This window comes from Bos indicus x Bos taurus, chromosome 15, assembly GCF_003369695.1.
Source record: "Bos indicus x Bos taurus breed Angus x Brahman F1 hybrid chromosome 15, Bos_hybrid_MaternalHap_v2.0, whole genome shotgun sequence".
NCBI lineage: Eukaryota > Metazoa > Chordata > Mammalia > Artiodactyla > Bovidae > Bos > Bos indicus x Bos taurus.
Window position 1 is genome coordinate 77,668,222 of NC_040090.1, and position 13,663 is coordinate 77,681,884.

Sequence of the window (13,663 nt, forward strand, 5' to 3'; positions counted from 1 at the left end):
TGATGTTAAACATCAAACAATGCACAGGACAGTCCCCAAAACAAAGTTATCTGGCCCATAATGTCAGTAAACCCTGAGCTCAAGAAACACTGACCTATTAAATTGATGACTATTTTTCTTTCAAATTTTCCATTAACATATGAAATGAGTATTTAAAAACATCCCTGGAGTGAAATAATCTGTCAATCTCATTGCTGAGATCAAAAAGCTATTTGATTAACCAAGCTAATTTTTGTTTTAATGAGAGGTGTACTAAACTTGACATCAGAAGACATGGATTATTCACCTAATTCCTGATTTATTTATAAGAAAATAATAACCTTAGGCAAGTCATTCTGTATCTTGAGCCTCAAGGTCTTATCTATACACTATGGAAATTAAAATGCCCATTCTACTCTCTTCCTAAAATTGTTGAGAAAGTGAGTTGAGAAAGCATTTTATGAAATCCTGTTGAAATGAATTATTATTATTTAAAGGTGGTAAAAATTTAGGGCTATCAAATAGATGTAGGTTCCAATTCAGGCTGTGCCACTTAATCCTGGTCATATTTAACCTCTCTAAGCTTCAGTTTCTTATATGAAATCAGAATAATGTAAGAATTTTGTTAGATAATGCATTTAAAATGCTTTGTACAATGCCCAGCACTTAGTAATCTTTCAATAATATTAACTACTACTACTAATTACTATTATTATTACTCTACATTAAGAGAGATGTACAAATCTAATATATTACAAATCCAGATAAAAATGAACTAGGGAAACCACTCGTATACCATTCTGGACACAGAAAGCTTATCCGAAGGAGACCAGAGGGCATCCCACCAGTCTGTATATTGATCTTCACTAGAACAGTACCTAAAAGAACTCTCACTCCTATGCCCTCACCTCTATAGAGAGAGCCTCAGCAATGGACTTTTTAAAAGGGTTTAGTTTTCAACAGAATACTCTGCAAAACCACCTTTTGCTGCCTGTTTTATTTATTGCGGTGAATAGCGCCTCTATTCAGGAAGTATTGGGGCTCCATGTTTTTTGCTGCTTGCCTCTATGTTTTGCTCTTGTGTTCTTTGCCATTCTGTGGCAACAGAGAAGGCTTTATTGAACTTTGTTGCTTTCTGGCTAAAAAATATATATATAAATGCTGCTGCTGCTAAGTCGCTTCAGTCGTGTCTGACTCTGCGCGACCCCATAGATGGCAGCCCACCAGGCTCCCCTGTCCCTGGGATTCTCCAGGCAATAACACTGGAGTGGGTTGCCATTTCCTTCTCCAATGCATGAAAGTGAAGTCACTCAGTCATGTCCGACTCTTAGTGACCCCATGGACTGCAGCCTACCAGGTTCCTCCGTCCATGAGATTTTCCAGGCAAGAGTACTGGAGTCGGGTGCCAAAATAGCTTCTAGCTTTAGCCTGAACTGGAAAGGTCCCTCCCACTGTGTAGCAATACAGATTCTGTAGGCCAGCTCTCAGGTAAGAACTGATCATAGTATCCTTCCTGACTGGGGCTCAGAAGTTGGACTCATTAACTATCGCATATCTACTCTTGGAGGGCTACACAGCTGAACAGATCTGTATGTGAACAGGGAGATCAGACATAAAGCATTATTGTTTTAACATTCACTACAAAATTTTTCTATTGCAATCTTTTAATTGCACAGCCTAATCAGTTCAGTATATGAGAGTCCTTGTGTTAGAAATGTATGAACTGTTCTTTAAGGGCCAGAACTTTAAGCAGCTGCAAACCTGGGTTTCAGTATCACAACATTTCCTTATCGAGAGGGAGAAAGAGACGGAGGGGAGAAGTGCAAGTGTTACATGTGGCACACAGAATAATAAACTGTGGCCCACTTCCTCTCAACTATCTTTTTTTATTATTATTAATAATTTTTTTTATAGCTGTGCTGCATCTTCGTTGCGGGGTGGGCTTTTCTCTACTTGCAGCAAGCAGGGCTACTCTCTGGGTGCAGTATGTAGGCTTTCTCTCGAGGTGGAACGCGGCTTCTAGGCTGTGGGCCTCAGTATTTGCAGCGGCTAGTTGTGGCTGTGGCTCCTGGGCTCTAGAACACAGACTCAGTAGATGTGGCGCACGGGCTTAGTTGCTCTGCAGCACGTGGGACCATCCCAGACCAGGGATCAAATTCGTGTCTCCTGCATTGGCAGGTGGATTCTTCACCACTGAGCCATCGGGGAAGCCCTCACCTGTCTTTTACTCTATATACTTTGGCTTTCATCAAGTCATTATAAGTAAATTATATACAGACAGTACCATAAAGTTTATTACTTTTAAATGCCTCTTTATGTAATGACCTTGAAGTGATTTTCATTTGAGATTAAGGTAAATAAAATGATTACGTTTAATCAATTTTCCTAATAAAAATGTGCTTCTTACTGCTAGACTGTGATTGTTATATGACTCATGTGTCCCTCCTTTACCTGTATGGCAGTATTAAGTGTTACACACAATTTTTATAGCTTTTCTCCATCTGGAGTTCCTTCTGTGTATTTTTTTTCTCTTCCCAATTTATGTCTTGGTTACATTCTTTTGTTTCTTATTATTTTTATCTTAGTGTATCTATATTTTATTGTTAGCTTAGTTCACATTCTTTTTTTCAAGTAAGTGGTGTATAAGCAATTCAATAAAAAGGAATATATTTTGTAGTATACATTCATCACCTGTTTGTGTCCACTGCAGTCAACAAATTAAGCAACTGTCTGTAATTCACAATGGTGTAAGAAAATCCTCCACATCAGAGCTAGCCAAACTGTTTTCCGAAAGAGGTAGCAAGGGCTCAAGGAGCAAGAGTCCATGTAAGTTGGTGATGTGTAAGGTGATATTATTAGAGAAGAGCAGGAAAAAAAGAGAGAGGTGATTATGAGGCTCCAGCTACCAGAATAGTTCAAAATGGAGTAACTGCAGGCATAAGGAAAGTAGTAATCCAAACACCATGAGAGGGCTTAGAAAATGAACAATTTTGTTTAGTTTCTTGGTAGAAGCAAAGATTATGATGGAGAAGTTTCTCCGTTTATTTATACTCCCATTGTTTCCAAATGAGATTCACAGTGACTCAAGACTAAAATTGCAGTAGCACGAAAGTACTAAAGATTAAACTAGAACAAAGCAACAGAAGAGAAGGCTTGTGTTTAGATTTATTCCTTTCACTGAGTGTTATTACCTAATGGAGGGAAAATAAGCACAGGTCTTACAGATCTTCTTCTCCATGGCCTCGGGATTGGTTCTTAAAATAGTTCTAAAATCACTTTTAAACATATATATTGAAACTTTTGAAAGCATAAAAATTAGAACCTCGAATTATGTTACATTAAGATGAATTTTATCATCTTATATAGGTTTTGCTAGTGGAAGACTCAGAAAAATATGAAGTATTCAGCCAACCAGAGAGAGAAGAGTTCCTGTTTTGTCTTTTCAAACATCTTTGCCTTGGTGGAGCCCTTTGTCAATATGAAGATGTAATTAATCCATATCTGGAAACAACAAAGCTTATCTATAAGGATCTAGTGAGGTAATGTTGCTGTGTTACAATATGTAAATCTCTGAAGAGCAGAGGAAATTGTTTAACTCTGGTGAGATTACCCAGCCTCCATTTGTGGATCTATTAATAACCAAAGTGAACAAAAATAGCACTTCTCTGGCTCTCTCCTCAGAGCCTCCTTCTTCACTTCCAAACTAGAACATTTCATCTCCCTGACCCTGTTTTGGTCCTCAGTTCTGTCTTCTGCCTCTTGACCTTTCCTCAGCCAGGCCTGTCACTCACTCTATCCCTTACTGGCAACTGCTGTCTTCCAGGTCTCCCTTTTCCCCCCAGGCCTCCTTTTAAATCTCAAGGAGACATGAGATCCCTCAGGATGTTTGAATTTGCTTGACTATTACTAATAAATAATAGTAAAAAAATTACCTTTGTTCTAAGGAAGGGGGAAGAATTTCACCAAGGTGTTTATCTTTTCAAAATCAATCCTAGTTTTGTTTTTGGTATTGGACTAGGGCTTTTTTTTCTTTTTGAAGATCACGTGAGGATAAGAACTTTGATTTATTTTAATTTGAGTGAACATTCTATGGTTGGGTTTTTCAATGATGAAGATATTGGATCATGTTAATAGGCAAACAGGATAGGAAAAAGTAAAAGCAAAGGTTCCCAGAGTTTGTTTACAGATTTTTACTTTAATAGGCAAACAGTAGAACTAGCTTCCTATTAGACTCTTACTACTTGACTATCCTCAACACCTTGATTCTCATACCATTACACGTGTCATACAGCTGAACAACAAACTGCATGCTTCAGTTACTCTCCTGAGTTTATTTCTGATACAGTTTTAAAAACAAAAATATTTCTATAATCTGTTTCTGATTTTTATGAAACAGTTATTGTGTCAATTCATAAAGATTATTAGAAGAGAAATTACAGAAACAATTTCAGAAGCAAGATGCACATACCTACATCAAACATATTCTTATCGTTCGCAGTCCATGAAAATTTAGACGACTTCTAGCACTCCCACTAGATACTCCTCAGCATACCCCAGACACACACACGCCACAGTGTGCTGTCCCTCACCAGCCACAGGAACCTGTGGAATTCCTCACTGCCATGTGCCGTGGAGGAAGAGGTTCTGTTAGAGATACTTGAAACAACTTCAGAACCTAAACATCACAGAAACTACAGTTTTTTCCCACATTCTCTTGCCTGAATTCTTGTGATTCTCTTCTGTGTTTGAGGGTGCTAAGAAATGTATGACTCAGAGTTATGGTCACTCATAAAATGAGTAGCCAAAATTCATGACATCGTATACAAAGAATAGGAACTGTATCCATGGACTCACTTGATTAGGCCACCAGCAAGTGTTAATATTGGGCACGGAACCCTGGCAGGCACTGAGGAGTCATCAGGAGGCACTCAGGAGTGCAAGAGGCATCATCAGGTGGTCTCTGACCTCAAGGAAATTACAAGTTAACATAGGAAATAATAATAAAGTAATTGCTTAAAATATTTTATAAGTATTTTTTATATAATCCAATGTTCAGTTATGTATAGGCAAATGTTTATAGCTCTTTATACTGTAATAAAAACCTCAGAATTTCAAAGGAAGACATTGTCAGTGTGGGTACAAGTGGTCAAGAATTTCTTGATGGAATGGAGTCCACAAGGGCCAGCAAAGAGGAGGGCAGTCTGTTCCCAATTCAGGGGCGATGCACCCCAAGTCTGTTGTTCTGGGGTGACTGAGAAGACTAGCCAGTTAGAGCATTACTTTTCTTTGAGAACCATTAAATATTTCTCTCAATGATCCAAGTTTAAGCATGCTTATGAGTTTCTTTGGTGAATGAGGAAAAGACATCTTCTCAACGCAACTTCAGTAGAAAATTATGATGAGAATAAACATCTTGGTTAAGATAAAGATATAGTGTGGTTCAACATAGCCGTTATCAAGGGATATAGAAGAGAGAAAGCACAGGTGGGACGTGAAGTATCGTCAGTAATTTCTCAGAATTCTGAGCCACATATCTAGTCGTGTCATTTGTACAAGTTTAACCAAGAATATTTTTTTCTGTTCCTTTACTTGAAATTTGGGTGTTTTTACCTGCTTTAGAAAAATATCTGCTCTCTTTCTAATTATACATGCAGTGGCTACCTTACAGTATCTAACCTGCCCTTGCAGGTAAACATTGTTACCATGTAATTTTAGCAAAGAAGTTGATCCCATATGTTTGTATCAGTAGATATTGGGGGCACATTACAGAGCCTGATTTTAGAGGTCTCTAGCTCATGGCAGCCCACTCCAGTACTCTTGCCTGGAAAATCCCATGGATGGAGGAGCCTGGTAGGCTGCAGTCCATGGGGTCGCACAGAGTCTGACACGACTGAAGCGACTTTGCAGCAGCAGCAGCAGCTCAAACAAAAGGATAAAAACATTCTTAAGGTATTTTATCCCTCATCCATAATTATTAATATAAATCCTATAATAGACATCTTAAATGTTTTAGGAAATGCCTTATTTTCAAGGATTATGGCTTCTTTAAATCACATAGGCAATACTTTAGAATCATTTTATCAGACTAAATGATCAATTGTTTCATTACATTTCGAAAATGTCTTAGAAATAATTCTATACGCACTAACAGTGCCTCTGTCTTTACTATTTTAGACATTAAACACACTCTTGTCAGATTTTTTGGAGAGGTTCCCAAACTATATATCTCCCGCAGATTTATGATTTGAACTGGTTTAAGAGAAGGCAATGGCACTCCACGCAATACTCTTTCCTGGAAAATCCCATGGACAGAGGAGCCTGGGGGGCTGCACTCCATGGGGTCGCTAAGAGTCAGACACGACTGACCGACTTCACTTTCACTTTTCACTTTCATGCATTGGAGAAGGAAATGGCAACCCACTCCAGTGTTCTTGCCTGGAGAATCCCAGGGACGGGGGAGCCTGGTGGACTGCCATCTATGGGGTCTCATAGAATCGGACACGACTGAAGCGACTTAGCAGCAGCAGCAGCAGCTTAGATTATGGCCTTCTGATGCTTATTAAGCAATAGGATTATTGTTTCTTAAAATGAGCAGAGTTAGCTAGAATGGTCTGTACACCATGACATTTAGAATCAATATGGGACAAATCCTTAGAAATTAGCACAAATGATATTGATAAGAAATCAGTCATATTATTTTATTTCTAAACCATTAATATAATCATACTGTTAACATCCAATTTTTTTTTTTTTAGCTGTGCTATGAGGGTTGCAGGAGCTTAGTTCCCTAGCCAAGGATCCAACAAGGAGCCCTAGCAGTGAAAGCACCAATTTTTAACCACTGGATCATGAGGGAATTCCCTAATCATATTTTTTAAAAGAACTATGTGGAAATTATGTTCCAATATCCTTAAAAACCATGGTACCTGGAGAGTGACTTCAGTTCAGTCCAGTTGCTCAGTCAGATCTGACTGTTTGCAACCCCGTGGACTGCAGCACACCAGGCTTCCCTGTCACTCACCAACTCCTGGAGTGTACCCAAACCCATGTCCATCCAGTTGGTGATGCCATCCAACCATCTCATCCTCTGTTGTCCCCTTCTCCTCCCACCTTCAATCTTTCCCAGCATCAGGGTCTGTACAAATGAGTCAGTTCTTCCCGTCAGGTCACCAGAGTTTTAAGAGTTTCAGCTTCAACATCAGTCCTTCCAATGAACACCCAGGGCTGATCTCCTTTAGGATGGACTGGTTGGATCTCCTTGCAGTCCAAGGGACTCTCAAGAGTCTTCTCCAGCACCACACTTCAAAAGCATCAATTCTGTGCTCAGCTTTCTTTATAGTCCAACTCTCACATCCATACATGACCACTGGAAAAACCATAGCCTTGACTAGACAGACCTTTGTTGGCAAAGTAATGTCTCTGCTTTTTAATATGCTGTCTAGGTTGGTCATAACTTTCCTTCCAAGGAGTAAGCATCTTTTAATTTCATGGCTGCAGTCACCATCTGCAGTGATTTTGGAGCTCCAAAAAATTAAAGTCTGACACTTTCCACTGTTTTCCCATCTATTTGCCATTAAGTGATGGGACCAGATGCCATGATTTTAGTTTTCTGAATGTTGGGCTTTAAGCCAACTTTTTCACTCTCTTTCACTTTCATCAAGAGGCTTTTGAGTTCCTCTTCACTTTCTGCCATAAGGGTGGTGTCATCTGCATATCTGAGGTTATTGATATTTCTCCCGGCAATCTTGATTCCAGCTTGTGTTTCTTCCAGTCCAGCGTTTCTCATGATGTACTCTGCATATAAGTTAAATAAATAGGGTGACAATATACAGCCTTGATGTACTCCTTTTCCTATTTGGAACCAGTCTGTTGTTCCATGTCCAGTTCTAACTGTTGCTTCCTGACCTGCATACAAATTTCTCAAGAGGCAGGTCAGGTGGTCTGGTATTCCCATCTCTTTCAGAATTTTCCACAGTTTATTGTGATCCACACAGTCAAAGGCTTTGGCATAGTCAAGAAAGCAGAAATAGATGTTTTTCTGGAACTCTCTTGCTTTTTCCATGATCCAGCGGATGTTGGCAATTTGATCTCTGGTTCCTCTGCCTTTTCTAAAACCAGCTTGAACATCTGGCAGTTCACGGTTCACGTATTGCTGAAGGCTGGCTTGGAGAATTTTGAGCATTACTTTACTAGCGTGTGCGGTAGTTTGAGCATTCTTTGGCATTGGAATGAAAACTGACCTTTTCCAGTCCTGTGGCCACTGCTGAGTTTTCCAAATTTGCTGGCATATTGAGTGCAGTGCTTTCACAACATCATCTTTCAGGATTTGAAATAGGTCAACTGGAATTCCATCACCTCCACTAGCTTTGTTTGTAGTGATGCTTTCTAACGCCCACTTGACTTCACATTCCAGGATGTCTGACTCTAGATGAGTGATCACACCATTGAGCTTTAAGCCAACTTTTTCACTCTCCTCTTTCACTTTTATCAAGAGGCTCTTTAGTTCTTCACTTTCTGCCATAAGGGTGGTGTCATCTACATATCTGAGGTTATTGATATTTCCCCCAGCAATCTTGATCCCAGCTTGTGATTCATCCAGCCCAGCGTTTCTCATGATATACTCTGTATATAAGTTAAATAAGCAGAGTGACAATATACAACCTTGATGTACTCCTTTCCCGATTTGGAACCAGTTTTTGGAGAGTGACTTAGTGAGTGCTAAAAATCTGATACAATGCAATTGTTAGTAGAACACCCCAGGGCACAAATGAATATCACTTTACATTTCCTTTTCTTTTTTTCTTATGAGATATAAGACAGATAATACTGTAGTTTGCTTGATTTATAAAAAATTAGACAAATTGTCTTAGAGATATTTTAAAGTAACAGTAATACAGGATCAGAGGTAGTAAAGTGGAATAATATTTATATCTATTAAGAACCAACTTCTAATAATGTACCAATGCAGTTTCTTTATAAAAGTAAGACATCTATGGTACGTGTTTGTAGGTGTTAAGTGATTATATAGGTAGTATCAAATACTAAATTTTCCTCCGAGTTCATCTGATAAGCACAAACATTTACAAGGGTTCTTTTTTTTTAGACTTTTTTAAACTAAGGAGTAATTTGCATACAGTAATCTCAACAAATCGTAGTACACATAAGCTCAGTGAATTTTTATATATGTTTATACCCAAATAACCACCTCCAAATCAAGATTTAAAATTAGATATAACTATAGATAGGTTCTGTATTTTAATCTGGGTGGTCATATAGGTATATATAAATGTTTTATATGTAGTGGTTATAGTCTTCCCTATGATAAGCAAGAAGTTTTAAATGTAGTCTCCAACTGTCAAGCAGTGTATCTTAGGCATTAGAAATGAAAGGAAAAAAAAAAGAAAAAAGAAGAAAAAAAAAAAAGAAATGAAAGAAGATGACCTCAACTCATGTTACAGAAATAGATAGAAATCAATATAATCGCATGATTCCTGGGTTTAAATCTTAGTGAAATGTTTTTGAGATGAAAACTCCCTAAGAATCTTGAACCCTAAACCCTGAAATGGTCCGTGTGGGCCACCTCCAACAGGTACCCAAGCTCAAACACACATGTACGTGCATACCCTCCCCCAGAGTCCCCCTTCTTCCTGCTCGTCTCTCTTTGCCCCCATTTTTTTTACATACATAGTGAAGGGAAAGCAGTAATCTCACCTGACAAAGTGAAGAGGGTTCCCTTCCTTTAAATTTAAACTACACACATAACACATGAACAATACCTTTGATGCATATGAATTTATAGCGTAAGTATAGATAAACAGGTGAAATGTAGAGAAAGAAAACTGGACTCCTTATCACCTACATTCTATTTCCAGAAATGCCACTTTTAGTTGGAATGTCTTAAATATATCATTTAACTTCTCTAGTTCTATTGTCTATTAAATGGGCAGAATGATGCCTACCTCACTGAGTTGTGTGATCTTTATGTGAAGTAAAGTATAAAAAGGTTTTTTGCAGATTGTAAAGCATTATAAATTTAATGTGTATTTATTTATATATATTTTAAGTCATTTATTTCCCCAATCCTCAGTTTGCTTCCGCACTATGTGTTACTAAAGATTATCTTTTGTGGGGAGAATAAGTGAAAGAGCTAGGAGAGAAAGTGGTTTTAATTTAGCAATACATGATTTAACAAATAGTTTTCATAGATATTATTCCACCTAATTCTCATATAATCCTAAAAGGAACCATATCATGAGTTCACATATGAGGAAACTAATGTTCAGAAAGGTTAATCTTGCTTAAAGTAGAATAACAAATTGGTGACAGAACTGGAATTTATGTTCAGGCTATTTAAGTCTTTAGTATGCTTTTATCTACCCCTTTAAGCTGTTTACCATTAAGTCTAACTTTAACCTATTCTTGTTTGTCAGTAATTCTCTCTGGCCTGAGACTGCTTTTATCATCTGAGTCTCAAACTGACCTCAAACCCTCTAACTGAAAAATTCCATTTTCTGCAATTTCAATTCAGTCAACCTTGCTGAAACCACAGATGCCGTCCTTTTCAAACTACTTAATTAGATATTTTATATTTCCATGTTATATGTGAACGAGGACACCCAAGTACTAAAAGAGATCAGTATCTTAAATATATTATGCTAGTGTTTGCTGAATTTTAAAATGTTCCCTTTTCCCCCCTATTTTAGTGTTCGGAAGAATCCTCAAACCAAGAAAATACAAATTACCTCTTCTATTTTTAAAGTTACAGCATATGTAAGTGTTGAGGGGGAAATTTGCAGCCAATCAATTTAATTACTTGTTATTAAAAGGATTGTTGTAACTGGAGTTAGCAACTAGGAGAGACATGGTTAATAGAACATATCCGTGTATACACTTCCTTGGTGGCTAAGGCAGTAAAGAATAAGCCTGCAATGCAGGAGACCCAGGTTCAGTCCCTGGAGTGGGAAGATCTCTTAGAGAAGGGAATGGCTACCTACTCCAGTATTCTTGCCAGGAGAATTCCATGGGCAGAGGAGCTTGGTGGGCTACAGTCCACGGGGTCTTCCAAAGAGCTGGACGTGACTGAACAACTTAACACTTTTATTTTTTTACTTCATACATGTATGCACAGAACATAGTTAACATAAACTTAATAGTTTTCTCTTAAAAGTTGATGAGCTATGCTGTATTTGGAGAACGGGATGAACTTTCCCCCCCAGCTTTTCTGTTATCCATGCCTAATAATAGTTACTTCTTTTAGAGCTAAATCTGTAGCTCAGATGAGGTAGAACACAGTTCCTTAAACTTGTCAAACCATAATTTATAGGACAAATAAGTAAGAATGACATAAATGTTTTTGTATCACAGAATCTGATACTTGAATTTTAGCATTGCACAAAATATTATTATACATATGAAGCAGTTTGTAACTATTCAATCACTGAATAATTATTTTTAAAATTCCTACTGTGTATCAGCTACTGTGCTGGGCTAGGGTCCAGGGTTAAACAAAAGAAACATAGTCCCAGCCCAAATAGTATGTACAGACTATGTTCTAACAAAAGCAAAGATAGAAGAAAAATACAAAACTATTTTTTCTATATTAGCACTTTTTTAAAAGATAGAGTTTCCTCTGGATTATAAATTCCTTAAGGTCAAGTATGCATGTGTGCATAGTATATATGTGTTGTTGGCATAGTAGACTGTGCTGTCCAACTTATTGTTAAAGATTTGATATGTGCTTCATGATATTTTAATAGAAAATACATAATAGCTAAATGTATTGATTATTATTTAAATGTAGCTGTATATTTAAAAAGTTTATCTTTTTCAGGATTCTGTTGGTGTGTGCTACCCTTCAACAAAGAGTCATGAACAGACATTCTCTTACTTTATTGTGGATCCTATCAAGCGTCATGTTCATGTTTTATACCACTGTTATGGCATGGGGGAAGTGTCTTAATATTTTTTCAGGTTATCTATACTTACTGTTTTTGCTTTACCAATTTTTTATTTTAACACTGATTTACAGATAAACATTTACCCTGCAAGTTAATTCAAGTAAAATGTAAAGAACCTGTGCAGAGCAGAAGAAAACAAATACCAAGATGCCTTTCTTTAAATTTTTGTAGAATACCAACACAGGAACCAGATTTTATCTCTATTGTAATCTACACCAATACAGTTATGGAATTTTTACAGAAAGTCACAAAGAACTAAAAATCTTGTTCATATTTGTTGCATTAAGTTTCAAGTGAGTCTTCAGTATTCCATGTATTTTATTTTAGAAGCCAATTAATTCTGGATTGAAATTGTGGGAGAAAACTAAACATGTCTAACCGTGAATCATTAAAGTGAATCGTTAGCTTTTAAAATTTAAGTTTCATTTAATTATGTTTCTTCATCGCATGAAGATTTGTTTCTGGAACTGTGAAAAGCATAACAATTCCTGTGTTTCATTTGTCCCACTTAAATTCTCAATAAATAAAAATGTTCTGAGCATAATTGAAAACTCTTTTATTATGTAATAAAATTGGAGCTGCCCCACCACTAATCCAAGAGCTATATAAACAAAGAGAGCTGCCCTCATGGTATTATTAAGTTGGCAGATGATTAAAGTACAGGGTGTCTAGTACTGTCCCCTCATTGAAAGTAAAAGTCTCTCAGTCATGCCCAACTCTTTGTGACCCCATAGACTATATAAAGTCCATGGAATTCTCCAGGCCAGACTACAGGAGTGGATACCCTTTCCCTTCTCCAGGGGATCTTCCCAACTCAGGGATTGAACCTAGGTATCCCACATTGCAGGCAGATTCTTTACCAGCTGAGACACCAGGGAAACCCAAGATTAATGGAGTGGGTAGCCTATCTTTTCTCCAGCAGATCTTCCTGACCCAGGAATTGAACCAGGGTGTCCTGCGTTGCAGGCTGATTCTTTACCAACTAGAGCTATTAGGGAAGCCCCTCATTACCATCATACAATGAATATATAACTTTGATATTTTTAACGATTGACATGTACCCCAAAGATGATGATGGAGAGCCTGCAAGAAGTGCTGAAACCTTGAGGAAGAGCCATTTGGAATATGTGTTTCTGAGTTGCAGGGATCAGGATAATAGTCTTGGATTTGAACCTGTGGTTGTACCTGGAAGGCAGCTGGCAATTTAGGTATATAGTTCAGGAAAGAGAGTCAGTTTTACTTCTAATACTTGGCACAATGCTTTGGTATGTTAAATGTTTATTGAATATTTTCCAGATATGGTCTTAATATCCATAGACTTTTGTAAAAAAAATCATAAAAAAACATAAAATCAAGAACTAAAATGTCCATTTGCCACTGACTTTGCTGCCTGTCATACAGATCCCTACAACCCAGGGACCCTCTCTTAATATTTCTGAGTACCAGTTCTGTACAAGGCATGTGCTCTTTACTTTGGGGAAACACACTTGCTGTAAACCTAGTAGAGAACATAACCTGTAAGAGTGTGTCTGTGCACAGTGATTGTACACGAATTCAGAGATGAGTGATCCCTGTGAACTAGACCTAGGAAGGGTCTCCTCTGGTTTCTACAGAGGAACTTGTGGGCTGTCAGCAACTACAAGAAACAGTGCAGTTGGTGGAGAAGTGTGATGTGGCGGGGCACTCTCAGCCTGGCCCTGGGGGCACATTCAGAGGCAGAAGACAGG

General features: G+C 37.8%; 1 protein-coding gene across 2 annotated transcripts in view; it reads left to right on the top strand.

Annotated features, from left to right (window-relative positions):
• CFAP300 (cilia and flagella associated protein 300) overlaps positions 1 to 12,480 on the top strand; it is a 29,309-nt gene extending 16,829 nt beyond the window's left edge. The window contains exons 5-7 of one of the 2 annotated variants that reach the window (XM_027563928.1): positions 3,346 to 3,518; positions 10,683 to 10,749; positions 11,810 to 12,480. In XM_027563928.1, the coding sequence (XP_027419729.1) occupies positions 3,346 to 3,518; positions 10,683 to 10,749; positions 11,810 to 11,938 (369 nt within the window). In that variant the 3' untranslated portion in view covers positions 11,939 to 12,480. The remainder of the gene's footprint in view (positions 1 to 3,345; positions 3,519 to 10,682; positions 10,750 to 11,809) is intronic. The other variant, XM_027563927.1, reaches the window with a different exon arrangement.
• Positions 12,481 to 13,663: the final 1,183 nt, after the last annotated feature.